General features: G+C 37.5%; 1 protein-coding gene across 4 annotated transcripts in view; it reads left to right on the plus strand.

The window, feature by feature from the left end:
• MCTP1 (multiple C2 and transmembrane domain containing 1) overlaps window positions 1-25225 on the plus strand; it is a gene marked incomplete at both ends in the record, with an annotated part of 533307 nt that overhangs the window by 202661 nt on the left and 305421 nt on the right. For all 4 annotated transcript variants that reach the window (XM_080925321.1, XM_080925322.1, XM_080925323.1 and 1 more), the window contains one exon: window positions 12260-12374. In XM_080925321.1, coding sequence (XP_080781447.1) covers window positions 12260-12374 — 115 coding nt within the window. The remainder of the gene's footprint in view (window positions 1-12259; window positions 12375-25225) is intronic.

Below are 25225 nucleotides of genomic sequence, written 5' to 3' on the forward strand. Positions count from 1 at the left end.
TGGGAGGGGAAGGTTTGGAGAGGGAGCACCTTCATGAAGGCAATGGTAGGGGGAGGGGTATGGTATTGGTGGACAGGGGATAACACCTGAAATGTAAATACAGAGAATATACAATAAAAAAGAGTGTTAAAAAAAAAAAGAGTGTTTCTTTTGAAGTTATTGTCTAATTAAACAATATCTTCTTAGACATAGCTCCAGATTTATGAAATCCAGCATGGGTGGTGGGCACATCTTTATTCATGTTGGCTTATTCACTTTCTAGCCCAATACAAGGGCTAATACAGTAAGTAATCTGATGGTGAATGAAAGAGATGATTTATTGATAGATGAAAAACAGTTAAAAGATAGAGAAAAGGAAAATAGAGGATGGATAGACATGCAGATACTCAGAATGTAGTTATCTGATAATAATATTATGAATAGCTTGATCATATTTAGATTATTTAAAAGTCACCACTTTAACTTCATAGGATGAATCTGAAAATGTTATTCATAGGACGGAAGGACATAATGTAGTGCCTTCTTGATTTCTTTATACTTAGAAACGTGTGTTATATCATTGAGTTATAAGAGTTTCTACGGTTTATTCAAAGAGCCACATTACTAGCATTGCTCATTCTTATTAATGTGGTCACATGTTTTAGTCATTGTCATGTAGCTATGTCATAACAATTGCTACAAGTAAGAGGTTCAAGGAAGTGACTTGACATCACAGTACAAACCAGGAAACAATGAGAGTCAGCCAGGGAAACAGTGCCATGAGCCTGAATAGTGCCCCATGGAACACTGAACTGTGGTGATGTGAGGCCTTGCAAAGACACATGTCACAGTGGTCACCATGGTCACTTTGTAACCACATTAGACATATTTTCTGCAGAATGAAAATCAGCTCTGTAGCTGGTCTTTCAATAGTAATATTTAAGTTCTTTTATTCAGTTCATTTGGACTGTTGAAGAGGTCCTCATCAAAAGGATCATGATGCATGAGTTAATTCTCTACTCTTATGGGGTATTCGTGAATAGTGTGAGAAGAGAAAGTTATGCCACCTGTGCCTCCTCTATAACTACAAGACATCATCCTATGGGCTTAGTTGAAGGCTAGCATTGGTCTGTCCTTCAGGCTTGAGAACTGAAAATAAGTCAAGGCTGAAAACACTGTGTGCTTCTGAATTTTAACAGTCTGTGCAGGCACATTTCAGCAGGTACTTATATCTGTTCCCATGTGCACAGGGAGATGGAGACTAGCATTCATAGGAAAAGCAACCAGCCTACAAAGGTATCATCTATAGAACAACATTTTTGTTTCACTCTCAGGCCTTTAGGATTCAGGGAACATGAACATCTTTGGTTATGTATATATTCTTTATTTATTCATGTAATAGTTCTGTGTACCTAGCATGCATGTTTCTAGAAACACAGTTTTGTGGGTTGCCCTGGTGCTGCTTGTATTCTGATGTTAATTCTGCATTCTCAAGAGGGCCTGCCCTGATGAGGAGTGAACTGTGTACTCAGGTGATTTCACATGAACCTTCTCCCCATTTTAACTGGTCAAATAAAGGCTAGTGCCTGTGATTGGGTAATGGAAAGGAAATGTGGCCTGGAGGTTTTAGAGAGTGGGGAAAGAGAGGAAGATGGGGAAGATGGAGGAAGACAGAGAAAGAGAGGAGGTAAAGGAAGATGGAACAAAACCATGTGTCCTGGAGAACCCACATACCCTGTGTGTGTGTGTGTGTGTATCGATTCTATCTATCTATCTATCTATCTATCTATCTATCTATCTATCTATCTATCATCTATCTATCTATCTATCTATCATCTATCTATCATCTATCTATCTATCTATCTGTATGCATGTATGTATGTATGTATGTATGTATGTTTGATTCATGTAACAACAACTAATGAATAAAGTGCCATGATTTGGAAGATAGCAATGAGAGATATTGGGGCATATTTGGAGGGAATAAAGAGAAGCATAAATTATCTATTTATATTATAATCTCAAAAAATTAGAAAAAAAGGAATTTGAATCATTTTCTTAGGGTCTCAAAGCTGGAACATGTCAGACACAGGATTCAAAATCTGACTTGAGTAGTATTTTAAACCATTATACTTTTTCTGAAATAGGTAGTAAATAATCTAACATCAGGTTTTGAGAACTTTAAGTTTTACTATAATTTAATTTATAATTATGTCCCATGCAATCATATTTTTACAGTTACATATGTGTTTGAATATTAATCATAAATCCCATATCTGTGGTAAGGCCATCCTAGCCTTTGACTCTATTTGGCCTTTATATAAATGTTTTTCCTAGACCTCTTTTATTGATGCTGTTGCAGACACCTGACTCAAGCTCCAAGTCATGAATTCCTGAGTCTCTTTACCACACACTGAGACTTCTGAGCTTTTCTTGAGTATTTTCACCTCTCCTTAAGGGGTACTTATGTAATGCTCACTGAATCACAGCCTAGTCTGTGTTCATACAGAAGTTCACTGGAAGCAAGAGTTACACAAATGCACCACAAAGACATAAAGTCTAAAAACATGGTTAACTCATAGAGAATGTATTTTCAAACCATGAGGAGTTACATAAAGAAAACGGCAGATTACTATGTTACTTACTGGCTGGTATTAAGAATTTGATGGTAATAATGGGTGGTTTCTCGGAGAGGCAACAGAAGCTTACAGCTGAAGACTGGAAAGAGCCTACCCATCCAAATGCCCTGGAAAAGGAGGAAGCAAATAAACTATTAGCTATGAAATCTTCTATGGAATGAGAGTTTAACACACTCAGGAAACTTACACAAGGCCAGCAGAGCTAGTGTGCAAGGAGAGTGGGGGTGGGGGTAAATGGAAGAACTTTACTTACTGTCCCAGGCTTTGCAAACTGTGATAAGGGAATTTCAGTGCATAGAAAGCCACTTATGATTCTAAGCAGGGGAGTCACAGTCACTTCCGACTGATAACACATGATATCAGTTGCTTCGGAGAGCATGAGTTGTAGAGAAGCAGGGACAAAATGAAAGCAGAAGACCATTGTCATCATGCAGGTCAGAGATGATCCATGCTGTGACTCAGGAAGTGGCGACAGGCTTGTAAAAAATGAGGTTGGTGCATGCCTTGGGAGAGTCCCAGGGGATTTGTGGTTGGGTCTCATGGGAAGTTTCGGGGAAAGGAAGAGCAAACCCGATGCTGTGCTGCTCGGGGTACTCTGTGCTTCTCTTGAGTTAAAGTAGAAGGTCTGAGTGGAAGGGGTCTTGGAGACAAAAACAGAGAGATCACATGTGTACAAGATCTGGACATTTAACTTGACCATGAAGCATCTGAGCAGAGAGGTCAGATAAACAGCTTGCCGTGTGGTTTAGAAGTCAGGCCACCTGCAGACACAGAGAGTGGGTGTCACCAACACTGTATGAATTTATACACTAAGACCATGTCAAAGCACGGAGATCAGTGAGATCATGCTCTTCTTGATTCCTGAAGGGAGCTCATTCTCTGTTACCTGTGGCAAGGATGGAAATAGTTTCTCTTTGTTCCAGAGGCAGCATATGGCAGAACACTGGCTGTGTTCTCCATATGGCAGAAATCCATCCCTCTGTTTCCCCTCAGCCCTCTCTCCTGAGAGTATAACTTTCCCTCATTGTGACTACACTTTTGAGTGAAATAAATGCCTTTTATTCCTGAAACTCACTCTACAGTGTGTCCTCTCACCAATGAGAATAAAATACTTTGATTAGCACTGCCTCTCCTATAGAATAAACTAGCAACCCATTTGCAAAGAAAGAACATCACTGCACCACACTCTTTGGGAGAGCAGTAGACTCTGCTTTGCCATACTAGGAAGATCTACCGAACTGCTGTAGGAGAGAGACATTCGGATGCACATGTGACATGAATTGCAGTGAGAAAGTCCTAGAGGTTATAGAGATGGGCTTCCTGGTATCTGCTTCCAGCCACACAAGCCGCATCCTGTAACACATTCCTTGCTGATTCCCAAAGAGCAAATGCCAGCCAGTTAAACTAAAAGTGAGTCAATATTATGTATATGCAGTTCCTTAGAAATGTGTTAATAGGCAATAATCTCCTAACAAACATGTAAACACAGAAATTGCTCATTTCCAATTTTGTGATAGATCAACAATATTGAAAGTATAGCTTATAATTCCTTACCTGACACTGTAACATTTCCATGCCCAGTTTCTCTCTCTTCCTTAGCTACAAAAATGAAAATGACAAAAGCTACATGGAATGGTGGAGTAAGTGTTAGAATCTGAGTGGGGAGGGAGACTCAGTTCTTTGCCTGCAGGTGTGAGAACACTCATAGTGGAAAAAGAAATAGTGCTTCGTAGAGATGCTGAGTGAGAAGATCCGGGATGGGTCAGTGCAGAGACAATCTGGACAGAGAGAAGCAATTTTGATTAATGTTAAGAAGAGTGGTAATTTAAATTATTAAGGTAATTTAAAATTTGCTTGAGAAGTAAACATAAATAAATAATAAAACTTCCAAAACTGGGCATATTTGCACATGACCTCTGCAAAAGGTCAACTTACTGGAACTGCTTGATAGCATCTGTTCTCGGTGGTCAGAGACATGAAATATGACCAACCAACTACTGAAAGTTATAAACAAATGGCTGGTTAGAACTTTAAAATACTTTTTAACTACAACCACCACTACCATTTTCTTGTAAGGTTTTAGATAGTTAACTGTTAGAATTAAGGTTTTGGGGCATGAAAATAAAAACATGGTTTCAAATGTGTAATTCACTTAGCGATTTCCATTTTAACCTGTCAGAATTTCACCATACAATCTAAAAGTGTGAATTTTTGTGAAGGGATAGTTTATATTTTCTATTTTTATCTAATTTTTAGTTTCAAAATGTCTATAGATTAGAGTAGAATAAATAAACATTTCTTAGGTTGCTTTGTGCATGTGTATATGTGTGTTTTGAGGACAGAGGAGGATGTTGAGGTTCCTGGTCTATTATTTTCAAAGATTATTTTTATTTTAATTTTAAAATGATTTAGTTTTATTGTTTGTGTGTTTGTGTGTGAGTATATAGTACCTTGTACATGCAGGCACTAGAAGAGGCTAGAAGAGAGCATCGGATCCCATTAAAGATTGTAAGCCACCATGTGGTTGCTGGGAATTGAACTCAGGACCTTTGAAAGAGCACTCAGTGCTCTTAACCGCTGAGCCATTTCTCTAGCCCCCCACTCCTACCCCCATCCCTTCTTGGTAAGCTAATGGAAATTTAAAAATTCAATACTTAATCTCAGAGATGAACTCTCAGGCTGCAGTAAGCTTTGGCACTAGGAGAGTTAGATGTATGGTTAACTGGAGGCTAAATTATTAGTCAGCAGATCCATTCGTCCTAGCTTACCTCCCAGTTCTGTTAATTCCCTCTTGTACTAGATGACTTTTAATAACTGAGTGTAAAGTTTGAGCTTGACAATTCCTTCTCTTTATACTTTCTGGCCTGTTAGAATCCCATCACTCGCTAGAGCAGTAAGACCTTTCTTCAGTAAGACTGGCCATTCACAGGTGACTAGCTATTTCACCATCTCATCTTTTGTGACCCATTTTAAATACTAACCAGAAGATGCAGATGAGCTGAAGAGCTGTTGTTTGCATCTGCTTCCACCACTTGCTGATTTTTGTTGGGTTATAGAACATAATTCATTGCAGTCCATGTAAGCAGACAGGCAGGACAGGAGAACCAGCTTTGTATAGGAAGAAGCTCTAAAGGATCTGAGCCACACTGAACCTCTGCAGCTTCCATACCTACTTCTGATAAAAGGGACTGTAAACAGACTCTGTCATGGCTTTCCTGGAAGGAACCAGATTCTTTCACCATTTTGTGCTGTCAGAGGACAGCAGTGCTTGTTTGTGAGTGTAAAAATAAATATTTACTAAATAATAAAAAGACCTAATGTACACAACACAATCCTGGCAATGAAGAAAACTGGACAATAGAGATCTGAGTGTTACAATCACTCTGCTGAAAGGGCATTGGAATGCACTGAAGGAGACAACATTTTTCTCTTTGTTCAAAACTCTAATGCCAGTAAATAATTGAAGTAGATGGATTCAACTAAAGAAGAGAAATCAATCCCATAAAGTAACTCATGTCATCTCTAGCTTATCTGCTGGATGTGTCTTCTGGAACCCAGAAATCTAATTTTGAGAATTAAAAATAATTAAAGAGTGAGATAGCAGAAGGATCAACCAATGTCTTAGTTATAGATAAGTGAATTAGGAAATACTGTGGCTTAGGTGTGGTTTTTCCTCACACAAACTCATGTTGAAATTTTATTGCCAATGCAGTGGATGTGAGAAGTGGATTCTTTTAGGAACAATATTCCTCTCGTGAGTAAATTTTGCTTTTATGCAAGTGCACTGTTACTGAGAGACTAGCATGTTCCAAAGAGGTGACCTCCCTAAAGAGCTGAGCAGAAACCAGTGTTTTTCCAGGTTCCAGAACCATTAAACAAAACAAACCACTTTCCTTTATAAATTTTATACCCTGAGCTATTTTATTATAATGTTGGAGAACATACTCAATGGGTAGCATTTGTATGCATAGAAGACTTAATTTCTTTTTATTACAGGTTATTAATTGTAAAACCTAGGAGTCTGGATATGAGTTTTTAAATACAAAAATTCTTCTCATTGTAACTATTAGGTTTTCAATGCATACTGTCAAGCCCATGAAAAAATCAAGTACTGACTAAAAAATATATTCACATAGTTTTATGTAAAAATTATTTTAATATCTGAAAAAACAGTACTGACAAAAATGTATAATTTTAAGCAAAAAATGTTTAAAATCTGTACATTTATCTTTGTTTTGTAAAATAAAGTCATTTAAAAAAATTCTTGATTTTATTTATGTAATAATTTAAGAGGGAACAATGGGGGAGTTCTTTTTAGCTATTATCATCCTCCTGGTAACAAGTTCCAGCTACTTCTCATCAGAAACTCTTTTGTTGTTGTTGTTGTTTTTTATTAGATACTCTGTATTTACATTTGAGTTGTTATCCCTTTACTGGGGCACAGTGTCCAAAGGGGTTTTTCTGTTACCACTCTTCCTTAGTGTCCCCGAGCCTTAGATCCCGAAGGTGTATTATAGATGTACACAGTGTATGCGTATGTGGATGAATAACCACAATCAATTGTTCTCTGTACTTAGACTTGTGGTTTTCTGTTGCAAACAGGTTTCCTTCATGAGAGGTGAGTGCTTCATTTACCTGGCTGCATCCTGCCTAATGCAAAAGCATAAGCAGTTATTAAAAAATAAGTTATAAGAAAACACAAACAAATCCTTCCCTAATCATCCTGACAGCCTTAAAACTAGTGTACAAGCTTGTAGGGTAGTGCCTTTCTAGATCCACTGGAGCTTCTAATGTTCTTCTTTCACAGGGATGGTGAAATATGTGATCTAGGCCTGATGTGGTGGCCTAGATCAATCATGTTCCTTCCTTGACTTCTCTCTTTCACCACTCTATTCCATCCTTTCAGGAACTCAGCCCAGACTTCTGCATGACTCATCCATCTGCTTTCCACATCTGCCACATCGTGTCAGTTGGCAAGTTCAGCTGACTTCCTCTTCTCCATATCTCTCAGATCTATCTTTGTTTCTCTGAACATTGACCAGATCATGCTTCTGTGACTTCAACTGCACCCTTATAAACATATTAAAATAATTTCTATATCCACAGAATAACTTCACTTTCATCTATCCTTTTCTCCCTATTAAGGGTAAAAGCTGGAGGTTTCTTCATCTCCATAATCTAAGTATTTAGCTAAGAGCACAGATCAGGAAGTAATAAATGCTAAATTTTTGGTAAACGTGGTCAGTAGGTGTGGGTTCTCTCTCCAAAATTTCATCAAGGATTCTTCTTACTAAAGGGCTGGAATTCTTAGTGTGGCATCTCTGTACTCTAGAACTTCTACTATGTATTTATGAAGTTTTTAATCATTCAGCCATAGGATCAGGTATATTCTGTTCATTCTTCCAGTCATTTGTCCAAATTCTCCCTATCATTTTAGCTCCTGAACCTATTGTCTCTATGAGGCTTCTTCAGATTGTCTTCCCCTTTGTCCTGGTCTAAAGGCTGTGTGTCTCCATGTCTCAATCTTCTTTCCATATAGTTCCTTGACGAATTAACTTACATTTTTCACCAAGTATAAAACTACCCAAAGCACTGTACTAGGAAGAATTGTAAGGTCATAGTTAAGTTCCTTATGGAAAAATACATTAAGCCAGATATCACAGAGAAAAGAGAAAGCAAGCAAACTGCCCTGTGGGTTAGCTAACTTGGTTGCAGATATACATGTTTCTCTAAACCCAGCTTGATGCTGTGTCCTTGAAAAATATACCCCAAAACTACCATTGATATTCAGGCTCAGTTTATCCTTTACCACTTCAGATCTTTATATTAGAATTTCACAATCTAAGAATGATAAAATAGGTTTTTAAGATACCATATAACAATGGAAGATAAACATGTAAGTCCTAATCTATTACATAAAAATACTCCAGAATTTGTGAACGATAACAGTCAAAGGCACATTTACAAAGCCAGCTAGACTTATAATGTAGAGGCTGGGAATGCTTGATTAAGACTAGTGATTACATGCAAGTATGCTGGGTAAAGCCCATGATTTTGAATATAACTACAACTGTGTCAAAAAGAAGAAACAATGACAAGGGCAAGTAGAGTTTATCCTTCTAATATAGTGATGGTTCAATATTAGAAAAATTACAAACCAAAAGTTTGGTGTAAATCTATTGTAAAATTAATCAGTCAATTTTAAAAGCCCAAGAAAATTAAAAGTAGAATAAAAAGCTTAAATTTAGTGAGCACCATGTTATCGAAAGCTTGCTAGAAATCTATGAAAGACTAGAGGGAGGGAAATGGAGGAGAAATGATATGGTATTATAACCTAAAACATTTTGAAATTATTTTTAAAATCAGAAGCAATTCAGAAGTGCCCAAAATTTCTATTCTAAACAGCATTTTAGAAAAGCAACAATATTTAAAAAAATAAACAACTAAAATTTTACAAAAGAATAAAACACATATTGCATTACATATATAATATTATTTGTGCACTGATAACCCAAAACATGAGTTACAGAATAAAAGAATATAAAAATCATTGTGCAAAATACCATGTGTTCATTAGATAAGAAATAACCTGATAAAAATAGAAATTGAAAAAAAAATCATTTTATTTATAATAGTGAGGAAATGTTCTGTGAACATTTAAGAATAAAATTAGATAGAGGTAGAACCAATATGAAGAAAATAACATTGTATTACTACAGGTCACAAAACAGGACCTAAAAGACCTGGGAACTTATATTTCCTTCAAGAGTATGTAATTCATGAAAGTATAAACCTTTCTCATCTTGATATAGAAATTCAATGCATGTTATCAGAATATCAGGCTTTTATTTCACATGTAAAATTAATAAACTCAATGTCTTTGAGCGATTACTATATGTCAGATACCATTTTTAACATTTTTATGGGTATTCGAACTCACAATGTATTGTTATTAATGTAGTCTTATTACCTAAACAAGAAAGCCGAAGTAAAGGCACGTCACAAGGCTTGTAAGTGACAGAAGAAAGAAGTTGTATAGTCAGCCCCAGCCAGCCTGGTCCAGCAAACACAGAAAGAGTGAAAATACAACAATTATTCAGAAACATTTAGACAACAAAGGTGAAGACACATCCTAACAAGTATTAGAAGTCAAAGTCCTTTATGGAAATGATTTGAAATGAACACAGAAACAAACATTAGAGGGGATTGCATGAAGATCCAAGAGTACCAGGGGACTTATGGAAATTTACCATGCTCAGGTGGATGTCCCTATACCCAAGAGTACATGGGCAGCACATATTGTACTTAGTGAAGTATTTAAAAAGGATGGAGCATGGAAATGGAGGGATGAGGAGGTAAAGAGTGGGTCTGGGAGTTAGATGGTAAGTAGCAGGTGAATGTTTTCAAAGGAGATCATATAAGATTATCCAGTAGTCAGTAAGATATTATGTTTAAAAGAGAAAAACTTCCATTTCATAGAGTGTGTTTAAATTTTAATTTCGATAGCTTAAAGAACTACATAAAATAAAAATTGTAAGAATATATGAAAATAATTATGATGGTATGAAGAAAAGTAAAAAATTAGGATATGCAGAAACTACAGACAGACTAAAACAACTTTCACTGTTCAGTAGTCTAATGTCACATACAACACGTGCAAAGACCAAAGACAGAAGGCACACCCAGAGGAAATAAATATTCACAACAAAAAATGATTGCCATGTGCAGGGTTGAAAGGGGGGAAAGTTAACCAAAGCATAAAAAACCTTCAGTTATTAGAGGGATGTGTGTGTGTGTGTGTGTGTGTGTGTGTGTGTGTGTGTGTGTTTGTGTGTGTGTGTGTGTGTAGAAACAATGACTATGTAGCTTGATGGTAATACTGAATTATAATTTGAAATTTTATTATATGTTTTTACACAAAATAAAATATGTAAAACGATAAAAGATGAAGTGAGAACTGTAAGGACTGACTTAATTTCAATAATAAATACATGAAGATCAAATCATTGTGTGTCAGAAAGTAATAGGATTTTCTTTATTAATTACACATCAAGACATTGAGAAGGGGTATGAATGAGTGAGCACAGAAGGGAAAGGGAGAAAGGGAAATATGAGAAGGGAGGGGAAGGGAGAGGGAGCAGAGAGAAAGAGGGAAGAGATAAATATTAATTGATTGGTCAAAAAGTACCTGTAATATTTTTTCTTGAATAAACTATGAATAATAAAAAACTTATGCTAACATTGTTCAAGTTGGGAACTAAACCTGACACATATATGAATCACATGTGTCTTTGTGCATACTTGAGTAAGGCTTGGAAGAGTAGGAAAGGTTATTTTCCACACTGGTAAGGTGGTTCATCACTGGTTTGCTGTTTGAAGACTGGGCTTGATACTGGCTTGTAGGAATCGCAGGAAAGGCATCTGGATGATACAGAAGAACTCGAGAAATTAGGCAGCTATTTGGGTGTGAGTAGGAGGCAATGAAGAAGTCAAAGACAGCTCAAAATTTCCAGCCTGGGGACCTGGGGACTGTAGCTACCCTTTATGGAGGCACGGATATTATGGGAACAGAATGAATTCTTTTCATTGTTACCAGAGAGATGATGAGTTCAGGTGTCAATCAAAGCAACAGTGTGCCTTTTAAGTGATAATTGTTCCAAAATGAAAGCTTTCTACCCAGATCTTAAAACCTCAAATAAAGCATCGATTGGATTAAAGGATGACTTTGCAGTATGTGAATTATAGCTCAGTAAAGTTTTTTTGACACTGCTTATAATTGCCCTTCCTGTGAATTGTGGTACTGGGAGCCAAACTGCTCACTAATGTTCTTTCTTACCCATGCACGTTTTAAAATTAAAGCACATCCCTTTTTTAATCAGGAAAAAAAATATGAGGATCTTAAATAATCTCAAACCTGGGAAGAAAGTAAGTTCTTCAGTGGTATACAAACTAGTTGAGACTACAAAATATGAAGTGTACAATTTTTGTTAAGCATTGCTGTTTAACATATTCTATTAGGCAACTCTACTAAAATCTCCAAATCTATAAATAGTATGCACACTTTGATTCCAAAGAAAGAAGCATTAGAAATTGAGCTCCATTGAGAATTTGTTTCTTGCAAATGCTGTAAAAATGCTAGGGGAGTCTTATTTCCATATAATTGCATCATATTTTACATTGGATCTATGATAGAAGTATATAATCCACCAGCAAGAGACCTCTTGCATAAATGAATGAGCCAATACAATCACTGTAGTAAATTCTTTAAATTTTGTTTTCAGCTATGTATAAGTCAACATCTTTTGCACATCTTCATTTTCCATTCATCATTCATTGTACTTTTTACTTTACACACTATTTCTAGTTAATTTTCCTTAGCTGAATTATATAATCTTCCACAGGCAATGTTTTTCATACTGAAATTGCTATAGCTGTAAACAGTTAAAATTGGACATTTATGTTACTGTTGTGCTTTCATTTTGAGTCTAAAGACATTCATGAATTTTATATCCTTTAGACAACTGTGTGTGATTTGATTTTTATTTTCCAAATCTCATAATTTTGTTTTAAACTTTATGCAGTCTCCCATTGTTAGAACAAAGAAAATAAGCTTAGTACTTTGTGTATTTCTTATTTTCCAGAAGAAAAGTACAGTTGGAACCAGTAATGCAGATGTCCCTTTGGCTGATCCCGGAATGTACCAGTTGGACATCACACTGAGAAGGGGTCAAAGTTTAGCTGCCCGGGATCGAGGAGGTAAAAAGTTAAAAACAGTATTGTTCAAAGCTTTCTCTATGTGCTTCTGACAGAGTTTGCTTTCTTCATGATTGCCTATGTTTTAAAAACTTAACTGTAATACAGTTTCTAGAAATTTGGGACTCAGAGATACACTTTAATATGTCACTGACTCCTGACATGAGGATATGGGCTCCAATTTCTGACCCAGTTAGTGAGGCACCTGCCAAGTCTTAAACAATATAGATTCCACAGGCATGGCATCAGTAACAGGTGAGACATACATTCACATATTCAGGTATACATATACCTAGGGGAGCATACATTCAAATAGGTGAGATATACATAGGCATAAGTAAGCTTACATTCACATAAGGAAGATATGCATGTGCATAGGAGGGCATACAAAGAAAATGGTTGCATTAACATGGTTAAGGTATGCATTTACATAATTCATGCACACTTGCATAGAGAAATATAAATTTATACAAGTGAAACATAGTCTTACATAAGTAAGGCATACATTTACATAGGTAAGACACACATACATTGATGATCATACATTTACATAGGTTGATATATTTACATATGTGATTATACATTTACATAGGTAAGACATACAATTACATCAGTAATGACTATATTAACATGAGTGAAGCAGGCATCATTTACATGGACAAGGCGTACATTTATATGGGTAGGATGTACTTTTACACAGATGAAACAGACTTATTTTAGTCTACATTTATATAGGTTTATATACATGTTAGTGTAGATTGTATTATAATTATACATAATATGTCCTATACATAATATATGTATTTACATATAGTTTATATATATTCTCTCTCTATATATATATATTGTTTAAGTGACCATTTATACAAATAAGGCATTTATTTGCATAAGCCAGACATATATTTACATAGGTGAACATACATGTACATACATGAGGTATACAATTACATAGGTGACCATATGTTTACATTAAAAGCTGTGTCAAAAGTTAGCTTTTGGTAGAACAGTTGCTTAGTTCAATCTGCTATGAGGGTAAGATTTAAAACATCTGAAAATTTGAAAGCCTTAATCAGCAGCAGTCTGAAGCTCAGCTGGATTTCTTCTGGTGGAGTATACAGAAATTTGTAGCAACACTAAGGGAAAGTACTCTTTAGTTCTGAGATTCCAAATTCCCCTGAAATTTTTTGATGAATTAGTCTGGGGTACACAAGAGCTTCCTAGCCCCAGAATAGGGGTAGAATTATGGAAAGAGACTGGGTAGCATCCTGAGATAATGTTCCACACCTCCAATGCAGAATTACAGACTCCAGAGGTCTGGGAGCCCCACCCACACTTGTCGAAAACTAAGTTGAGATGTAACAGTGCGCATCATGGGGAAGGCATAATCCCTAAGCCTGTGCTCGCTCACCGTAAGGTGACAGAGAGGCTCCTGATGGTATGACACTTTTGCTTGTGTGCCTCAATTGATATCTACACATAGAAAGTCGAAGAAACACAGGCTTTCATTGCTATTCCTCGACTCTGAATGACAATTTATTTAATGTCATAATTAGTTTTCATAACTAGACACCATAAAATGGATTCAGTTTTAAATACAAACAAATATCATCACATTTTTTGATAATTGAACAGCGAGAAAGGTGTTAAAATGTAAGTGGATAAGGGAAACTTTCTTAGAATTAAATGTCTGCTCTCAAAGCTAAAGAAAAATGTCTATTGAATCAAAATAATAATCGCAGCAGTTACACTCAAGATCGAGAAACAAACTAAGATAAACACAATTAGCATCCTCTCACAGGTCATTTTTTATATTTAAAGTGATCTCAAGTTAAATTGAGTCGTTTCATCTAAAATAGAATTAGTCCAGAAAATACTATCAATCTTTTAATTCCAGGTCTGGTTCTTACATTGTTAAACACATAGACACATAACTATATACTGTAGAATTTACAGTTATGTAATTATTAAAACAAGATTAAAACCCACAAGAAAGTGACTAGAGAAACTATAGATCATCCTCACAAGAAGATAGCCTGTAATTGTGTGTGTGTGTGTTTGTATGCGTGTGCATGTGCACACACATGTGAGAGAAAGTTAATGTAGAATTTTTACAAGATAAATTGTTAAGTTTGTGTAACAAAACTTAAAGAGTGTCATTAGAATGCAATATTTCTTGTGAGAAATAAAGAACAATAAGAAATTAGGGATAGTTTACTAATTTGCGCAAAAGAAATACAGGAAGAAAAAGTCAGACACTAATGAGGTTGGTAAGAGTCCCACTGTACGTGAGAACAGGTAGCAAGAACGGGGACAAGAGCAAATAGGTGAGGAGAAAGGAACATTTCTCCAAGTAAATTCTTCTTCCAGTACAGTTCTCCCTAGACTGCAAACCAAAGCAGCAAGGTCAAGAGGAAGGACTATGCAGAAACATGCTTCAGAGCATGGCTGTCAATTTTGGCAGTGTGCTAAGTCGGCTATGTGTAAGTATGCTACAGGCCAGCTGGTAAATAAGTATCCCGGAGATGCTGAGACCTAAATATCTCACTGTTGAAAAATGATGTTTACATATAGAAAAGGAAAACGCTAGACTAAATCTTCATATGCCATGGATACCAATTTGCATTGTTATGTGTGTGTGCTGAGATACATAGAAATACAAATAAAAAATGTGTATAGGTGTGTTCTGTATGTCTGCTAAGGAGGCCTAGAAACAATGGCAGGTGTAACAAAAACATGTAATTAACACACCAAATGTCCAAATCTTTACTTCTAAATACAATTCTTCTAATGCAACTGATCAGGGCTTTTTGAGAAATGATTGATTACAGGTCTGGGTAGGAAAATTGTAACATTTTGGAACATTTTGCATTGACAAAAAGTAAAGATGCATTTTGTTTAAAAAAAATTGCTAGCAGGCTGATGTTTACAGGAGCCACTTCAAAGAAACCAGTGATGGCCACAGGTAAGACTATTTCAGAGAGTGTTGGTGCTGCTGATAGCATTTGAACGTAGGAGGAAGTTTATCTGCTACAGCAGCACATCAATGAATGAGTGCATAGTAGGGGGCTGAATTAGACCGCTTTCCTAAAGGTAGGATTGGGGTAGACGAGTGTAGGGTTAAAGATGCAAATAGTGAGCCACCATTTAAGAGCGTCACTGTCACAGCATTTCCTGGTAGAAACTATCAGTGGATACTGAAATTGTGTGCTAAAGTGTGAGTACTTCCAGCTATAACTGTGGAGAAGGCTTCTTGGCCAAGCTACGGTGTACAGGTAGTTGCCATTGGCAGTGAGCAGATATGTAGGCAGTGCTTGATTCAGATAAGATGCACCAAGAGATGCACATCATGTCTGTGGACATTTGTGTCAAAGGGCTCAACATACGTATAAATGTACAGCCTTGGAAAACTTTCATCATAGTTTGCCATCTGTTTGAGCATAATGGCCCCTGTCCTTAAGACTCTGTGTAGTCTTCCTCCTATCCCTCTTTTAAGAATGATTAATGTATATTAATTATACAGAGTGATAGATTTCATTATTATATTTTCAAAAGTGTATCATGTATACTAGCATTGCCCTTTATTAACTTATAAAATATACTAAATACATATTTAAATCTAGATTCTCTGTCCTACCAGACCCTGTTTCACTGTGGTTCCCAGTCCAGATTTCATGTGTCCATAGTACTGTCCTTAGAGTATCAGATTGTTTTCAGAAAGAAGCATGAAACAAGGTTTAAGAGAATGGTAATGCTTTGTATTGAAGGACACATTGCTTACCAGGGAAGAAGAACATACCATACCATATATTTTAAATGTTAATTTCAATTTAGCCCAGTCAGCTTTCTGTACTTTATTTAGAAACCATTTAAGTGTGTGTATACATGTGTGTGTAAGCAAGCACACCTTTGTGTTCATGTGCTTGCTTGTTTATGTCTATGTGGCATCTTATTTATATGCGTGAGTTGTATGTGTGTGTGTGTGTGTGTGTGTGTGTTTGTAAGTGTGTTTGTGTGTGTGTGTGTGGTTTGAAAGTCCATGAAGGTGATTATAGATTCAGAGAGAGTATCAGATTCCTGGTAGCTGTAATTAGGCAGTGTAGAGGTTTGATGTGGGTTCCAGGGATTGAACTATAGTTATGTGTAGTAGTAGCAAGTTCTCATAAATGTTATCCTATTTGCAGTCTATTACTATGACTAAAAGAAATTGGGAGAAGAAAGGGTTTATTTGATGTTCATGACTCAAACACATCCCACCTCTGAGAAAAGTCAAGGCAGGAGTTTAAACAGGGAAAGAACCTTAAAGCATGAACTGAAGCAGAGATCTTGGAGGACTGCTGCTTACTGCCTTGCTGTCCATAGTTTGCTGAACCTGTATTCTTACACAACCCAGGACCTGGTACTGCCACTCAGTGACCGAGAGAGTATACTATAGACTTGCCTACAGTTCAGTTTTATGAAAGCATGAATCTCAATTGAGATCCTCTTCTCAAATTGTCCCTATGTTGTGTCAAGTTGACCAAAACTAACCATCGAAATAGCTGAACTGAGCTACCATCAGATAAGATGCCCTCCCCCCACTTAGGTAGAAGAAAAACCTTAGCTAGGTTTATGATTGACTGTCTTAGGTAACAGATAATTCGACATTTGAATGGGCAGTGTCAAGTTACATTAGATTTGTAATATAATAATGTGTTTACTTGGATGGGCAACTAAATGTGGAGAACTTAAAGTGAGAGGGCAGCGAGAAGTACCACCGTGGAGGGAGATGGTTTAGATTAAGGACTTGGATTTTTTTTTATGTATTTGGGTGATTTGCTTGCCTATATATGTGTGCATTACATACTTGCAGTATCTCAGTAGACCAAATGAGGGCATCGAACCCTCATAGAATTAGAGTTACAAACTATCATTACCTGGCATGTGGGTGCTGGAAATCAAATCCTGGTTCTCTAGAAAAACAGTCAGTGCCCCTAACCACTGTGCTGTTTCTTAAGCTCTTTGAACTTGGATTTTAAGTGTGAAAACAAAAAAGAGGAATATGAGAGTAGGGTTCGAGGAATACCAACAATGGCATGGAATGTTTTGAAATATAGAGCAGAGTACAGGAGAAAAAGGAAGGGAGAAGAATTGTGGGCATCTTAAGGCACACCATGGCACTCATGGTGCCTGGGAGCCATGCAGAGATTGAAAAGGATGGTTATAGACACTTGTGTCACTGCTGGAATTAACAGAAATCATGCTTTATCAGTTATTACAATGTTGCCTTTATATACTGCCCAGAAAGACCCAGATGCATATATTCTCTGAACCTTACATCACTTATTCATAGAGTAAAAGAAAGAAAAGAATTGCACGTTCTCCATCACAGTCAGCATCCCCATAATGTTCGGACTTCATTTCTGTAGGATCCTTCACATGTGTCAGTCATTGAGGTAGGCTGGGTACTCTTGAGCTGGTCATTGTTCTTCCTTTTATTATCCCTGTTTCTCACCATAACCAGATGACCTTGGTAAACACTCCTTCCTTTTCCTGAGTTTTGTTATCTCTTCCTTGGGTGCCCTGATGAACTATAAATAGTGTGATCTTGAGACTCTTACACTTTAGCTGGATTTTGCTACTTTGTGGTTCTTTTCCCCTACCATTTACCCACATTTACTCCTAACACTACATAGGATAGAGGGGGAAGAGAGAGAGAGAGAGAGAGAGAGAGAGAGAGAGAGAGAGAGAGAGAGAGAGAGAGAGAGAGAGAGAGAGAGACCCCTGAATCAAATTTCTTTTCTTCTGTTTCTTTTTAGACCATGGCTACTAACAAACCATAGCTAACCTCCCTAAATGACCAATAACTACCCTACACACACACCTGTCAGGGCTCTAGCATTTATATACCCTCAGCAAAGTTCCTAGCAATCCAAATGTCACACAGTTGCAGAAACTATCAGCGACTGGCAACACCGCGCTTCTGTTAAAGATGAGGCAAATCATATCTAACTACTACAGTCTGAAGCAGCCCGAAGCCCTACACCTAGGGTTAAAACAAAAGCACATTCTCATACTATTTCTGTGGTTTTCTCTAAGAAGCCAATTCAAGACTTTTTCACCACATGCCATTCCCTTCTGCTTGAAGCCACTATGTAAACTGGGTACAGTAGGAAATTATAAACAGAGACATTCTTAATGAACTAAGTGCTTTTTGGGTCAGCAGCCAACATTTTCAGGAGAGCTCGCCTGCTGAATTCTAATCTTTATTAGTTTTGATGGTGTCCACAGATTTTGATTTCTGGTAGAAATATAAAAAAGTATGAATCCCCAATACAAAACTTTCAATGGCTTATACTCTATTAATATATCCTTATAATTCTACATTTTTATTATAACCCAGGTTCTCTCAGATGCTGTTGTTTCTTGATGGAAACAGCTCATAATTTTTGCTGCAAGGCCCTGAATCAGGCCCCTAAGGCCTTTTCTCACTGGGAAAGATTACCTTGAATATCTATTTGGGATTGGCACTTCTGAACCCACTGCTGGCCTTTGCTGAATTCTGTGCACACCCTGGGAAGCCAAGGAATTATTCCCTTTTAATAATCAGGGAAGCTTGCCTCTAGAAATGGTTCATTCGTTGTTTATCATGGAAAATGGGTGCATATGCCTTACTAAGTATGGACCAGAGATTAAATACCTTTTGCAGAAGGAAAAGTTTATTGGCTAAACCCTCTGGGGTGTCCTATATAGACAACTCATTGGCATAGCGAATTCTGTGCTATGTCACTTGTGGTCATGATTTTCCCATGGGGTTGTGACCATGTGACCCAGGAAAAGAGCCTGGGTCTGGTATAGGTGAAATTCTTACTGCCCTCATGTCTGTTGCCATTTCTGAACTTACTCAACCTCCCCAGTTTTTGTCAAGTGATATGGTTCCAGTTGCCCTGGTTGTCTTGGAACTCACTCTGTAGACTAGGGTGGCCTCAGGTGTACCTGCCTCTGCCTCTCAGGGGCTTGGATCAAAGGCATATGCCACCATCACCTAGATATTTCTGTGATTTTTAGAGATGTGAAGGTCAGTTGGCACAGTATCTCAAATCAGAATGAATCAACATTTTCGTATGAGTGTGTGATACAGCCAAACTTAAGTATCGATTAAGATTATTTTAAGAGAAAGTACTAATTTAGTCTAAATTTAGGGCTAATAATAAAGCCAAAACAAGCAAACAATAGGCTTTATTATGTGTTTTTTTAGGCAAACAACTGAAGCACAATATTTGAAACTAACCCCAGTGAGATGTGTCTTCACTGTCACAGACAGGTTTCTTTTTTGCTGGCCTTTCATAAAGTCATTTGCTCTTGAACACCGTTGCTCAAACTTCAGTTCACATTTAGAAAGTGTACTGGTTGCCTCCTCAACAGCCTTTTCATGAAGCTTTGAGACTGTTTGCTTCCAATGAGAACACTGTCCGTTTCCTGCACACATCAGCAAGAGCCTCTAAGCAGACAGTGAGGTGGGACTGAAAGCTGCTGTTGGTGACTGACTCCTAGTTGCATCATTACTGACAGAATGAAGAAGAACCACATTTCCCAGTGGAATTGGACACACAGGCAAACATCTGTAAATGAGGTGATGACAACCCTGAGGGAGGCATACGCTAGGGCAAGTGAAGACACTAACAGATGCCCAACGCTTTCTAGTCACTGCTGCAATGCGTGCCAAAGCCATCTCCACTTGATTGTAAAACCAAATCGAAAAATCTGCTAAGAAGTGAATTCCATGAGATCATTCTGCCACTTCTGTGGTGAAGGCGAGCATTCTTCATCTTACTCCAGTTAGAGCGGGCAGGATAGCAAAGATCACAGGCTTCCTATACAAGTGTCAGAATAAACTGGACGTTTCATTAGCTTTTACTTTTGCACAATCCATAAAGCAATATTTCATAGATCATACAGAGTCAGGATCCATCTAGCATAGACTAAGACTAGCAGATAGCTTTCCTGAAGATAACCCATCATCTTTGTGTGATCTGCAATGGGTAAGCTATATGAGGCAAGGTCCAAAAGAGATTTCATCTCAGGATTGCTCCTTGCAGCTGAGATAACTTTCCTGCCATTATTAAGTTAATATAATAATCCCTGGGTATTAGTTCACCACCCTTTTGATCAGATTTCCTGTGGATCAGTAGAAAGATGAGCTTTCATGAATTAATGCTGTTTAGATGAATTATTGATTTTACAGAATACCTGGTTTGGGGTCACTACAGCATGAGGAACTATATTAAAGGAACTGCATTAGGAAGGTTGAAAACCACTGGTATGTGTGAACATAAAGACATGTGTATAAAATAATGATAAATAGTACATTTTAAAATAAATGCATGACAGCTTTACTTCATAGATATTTAGCTTTATAACTTGAATATTTATTTACATTGTAAATATTCACTAGATTTCTAAATACACAAAGAGTACTTGGCAAATTCTAATATAAGCTGAGGACTTTCCTGATTAGGAAATGCCAAGGTAGATTTCATTAGCTATCACACATGTCATTTTTAGGGGTGAATTATAGTGGGGGAGCTTGTGTGTTTGGCAAAGTGGGTGTATATAGCTCTCCTTTCTGATCAGCTTTGCTACAAACCAACAACATTCACAGTAAAGTAAACCTATGAAAGAACACATATGTAACCAGCAGGTGTCTTTACTTTGTCACTACTTTAGTTAAAATACCAAACACACATTCCACACTAATTACTTTAAACCTCAGAGTTAGTTGTGAATCACAGAAAGAAAATTAGTTTTTACAGGCAAGAGAACCCCAGTTGGTATCAAATACTGTGTTATTTAGAGTAACAGTGCTCTAAAGTTTTTCTCAGAAAATCCAATCTAGCACCTTACTGCCTGATTATGAAATAACTTTACTTTGAAAAATTAAAGGTACAATTTCTTGTGTTCTACATGTTTCCATCCATCCATTCTTAAATTCGTAGTGTAACTGGTGATCCCTTACCTCCTATATAAAACAAATGTACTTTATTTTTTTTTTCTGAACAGTTAGTGCCAAACTCAGCATAACTTAGTCCTAGAATCCTGACTGGGGCAAAGAGGGAATAAATAAAAGACAGACACACCGATAGAAATACAGAAAACTTGGATGGGTGGGCACCAACTTCAATAGCAACGGTAGCCCAGAAACTTGTCACAGTCAAGGAGATGGTGTCAGTACACAGGTGATTCCACTGGCCAGCCTGCTCTCAGGACCCGGCATCGGCTTAAACTATCACCTCTGTCAGCAGCAGCAGGTGTGCACTGTGGATTAGAGGCCTCCTAGCCACCCCAGATTTCTCTCTCTGCCCTTGTGTCTCTCTCTGCCTTTTAGGTGACCTAACTGCACCTGAAAGGTAATTCATAATTAATGTTAATTAGCCATTGTAATGACGCCTTTCAATCTGGATCTACAGTTTTAAAAGGATCTCTTGAGGACAGATTATTAGCATATCTTTTGTCCTTCACCTTATCTTAGTAACCTAGACAGTAATTAAATGATACTATTCCCCTTTAAAGCATGTTTCCCTATGCTTGTAAGTGTGTGTGCGCGTGCGCCTGCGCGCATTTGTGCATGCATAGCTCTCTATTCTAAATTTATATGCACCTATCAATCTCAGGACCAACCAAAGCATGAACTTTGTTCCATTTGAGAGAGTATATAATCTTGTCAGCTTCCCTCTGTAATCAAGAAGTAAACTTTGTCAAGAAGTAAAATCTCAGTATAGTTTAAGGTCAGTTCTTTTAGCATAGCTTAGAACAGCTCCCTCTTAGCATAATTTAGGAATCATATTCAATCTTCTTTGTTTTTTAAAAGTAGATTTTACTCATTTAATTGGCTGCTTTATAAAATACATACTGACCCTATATTCAGTGAGCTCTCTGAGGAAAGTTGTCCCACATAGCAATCATTTTCAGTTCAGTAAAACTTACAAATTTGAGGTTTCTACCCCAGAACCATGAAATCATACTCTCCGGGGGGAAAAAGTACCATTCATCTGTATTTTAAAACCATCTAGCTGATTCTGATGCATTTTAAAGCTTGGGAATCAATGATGAAAAGGTTTTCCAAGATCCATACTCACACCTCCAGATAAACACACCACACAGTAAACAAAGGCTTACGGCCACTTGTGGACAAGCAAAGAGCCATTAGCCATGTCAGCTCTAACTGGTGAATAAATAAAACCATGGAAACAAAGCACAGGTAAATGAGGAAAAGCTCATGGGTAGCCAGAGGAGCTTTAGTGAAAGATTACCTGCTCCCCTAGACTTGATTTCCTAGAGTGGCTTACTGTACAGTAAGGCAGTGAACATGTTCCGCAAATATAGCACAAGCCACAGAATTTCTTGGGTCTAGAATAACCTATAAATGTATACAGTCAACCTTGGCTCCCCAGAATACCAAGTTCCTCTGCCTCTCGCTTGGGTCTTAGATCTAATTCACTCCCCACCCACAGGTCTAAGATCAAATGAAAAGACAAACCATAGAACATGAGTCCTTTTAGATGTCCTGTAGACTGACATGACAGTTCTGAACTCATGAGCGCCATCTGGCATGCCTTTAAAGTCTGCTGGCTCATATTATATCTATGTAAGTACATGTATTTTGTATGTTTGGGAGCACACTTGAGTGTTGGGAACTGAACTCATGTCCTCTGCAGGGGGAGCTGGCATTCTTATTCACTGACGACCCATTTCTACAGTTTGGGTTGCATGGTTCTGAATTGGGAGGGAAAAAATAAGAAAATGAAAGAAATTTCAAGTGTTCTTTTGTAGTTTGAGTAACCAATAGCCAACTGTCATCTTCTTAGCTTTGGTGTTCCTTGTAAAACACACAGTCCCTGAAGCTTCTAAAAGAATTGTTGCAAACAGTTGGCTTAGTTATCAGCATGTGTCAGAAGTTGATTGTATAGATTAAAAGGGTCCCTCTAGATTAAATGAAAAATTGAACCCCAAAAATATTTTATTGATACCTTTATATCTAATTTTCTTATTTCCCTTAATTGCAACTGTGGGCTTGGTTTCCAGATGAAAGAACAAGCATTGTTATTTCTAGTGTCAATATCACAGGCCCACTCTCTCCTCCCCTGATGGAGATGTTGGAAGCTGATGTCAGCTGCATTTACAGAGAGCCACACTACAGAGGAGGGTCAGTGTGTGTCTGGAACAAGTGCTTCACAGAAGAGTCACTTTTCCTCTGTTGAGAAAGGGAGAGAAATGTTGTCTTCCTAATGAACAGAAATTGTATCTTTAGGATAGAGAACAGGTTTCTAGGTGTTAATTACCCTTTAGAAATAAGGTTGTGGTTCAGAGCTCTCAACCTTAGAGGGAACTGGTTGAGACAAAGGGTTATCCTCAGTCTCCAGAGCTTGTAACTCCTTATGTACTCCCCAACACACTGTTCTCAATTGCTGCCAGACATGGATTCTGTGCATTGTTAATGTGTGACAATACTCTACAATTGTAAATTGAAGCAAAAAATCTCTTTATATTGGAGAATGACAAATTTGCTCTCCATAAAGATCTTTAAGATGAAGCCAAGTGGTTTAGAATTCTGAATATTATTATAGCAAAATGTAGCTAGAGGCAACAACTACAAAATTGTGCATGTGATCTTTCTCAAGTTCTTCTGCACCAAGAACTTACCACTTATTGAATAAGGTTAGTAGAGAAGAATTGCTGGTTAACTGGAAAGCCTTTGCTCCTCTTTATTAAAGAATGTGAGTGTAATTATAAAAGTAAAATAAATGGCCTTTTCAAGGAGTACTGGGAATCCTGAAATTTTGATTGGTTTTAATACTTTATTACTGTCATAGAAGAAAGTAATCACTTTTTACGCCCTAGGAAAAGAAACCCTGCTGTGGGAATGTGAGTTTCTTTGGCAGACAATTCCAGGAAGTCATGGTAAAGATAAGGAGGAAACTGGGAAGGGACAGATAGGCTTCAGTGTGAGTAAATGAAGGCACAGCTGACCTCTAGTGGTGGGTGCTCTTGGATTGTATAGACTTTATTCAGAATTTCTCTGAGAGGAATCAAGAGCACTTCCCAGTTTCTTTCAACTAAATGCTGCTACTATGGCCTGGCTCAGGCATAAGGCCCAGCAAGTTCTGGCTACAAAGCATTAGCAGCATGAGAGAAAGGAAGGGATGAAGAAAGCCTTCGGTGTTTAGTGGAGCAAGTCTGCCACAACACAGATTAGTCATCCGAGAGACAAGGTCTAAATCCCATCTGCAAACTGGGCATCACAAAAATATGGCCCTCCTAGGAACAAGCTGTTTAGGGAGTAAATGGGACCCTGCTTGTAAGGTCTTATGCAATATGCCAAGTAAACCCTTCTATTAGACCTTCCTTCTCCTCTATCTCCTTCTCTTTCTCTTCCTTCTGTTCCTCCTCTTCCTCTTCCTCCTCCTCTTCTTTCTTCTATTTTGGTTTTTCAAGACAGGGTTTCTCTGTGTTGCCTTGGCTATCCTGGAACTCATAGAGTTCTGCCTACCCCTGTCTCCTGAATGCTAAGATGAAAGGTGTGTACCACCACTGCCTGGCAACATTATTATTTTAGATTGACTAAAAAATGACAAGTAATTATCTGAATGGCAGCTCCAAGGGTCTTTTCTTTCCCATTGTTTTTAGTGTGATTTATAGATTCTAACAAGCTCTGGCATTTTCTTTTCTGTGTGCTTCTTTGGCATATCTCTGTTTTAGCCCTAACAGGTGACTGATGTTGTTGACACCCTTCTCATTGTGTCTCTGTACTGTGTACTCCAACGCACCAGCCCATCTTCTTATAGAGAAAGAAAAGTAGGATGCTGAAGGCTGGGGGGGAA

This window comes from Micromys minutus (genome assembly GCF_963924665.1).
Source record: "Micromys minutus genome assembly, chromosome: 11".
NCBI classification, from domain to species: Eukaryota; Metazoa; Chordata; class Mammalia; order Rodentia; family Muridae; genus Micromys; species Micromys minutus.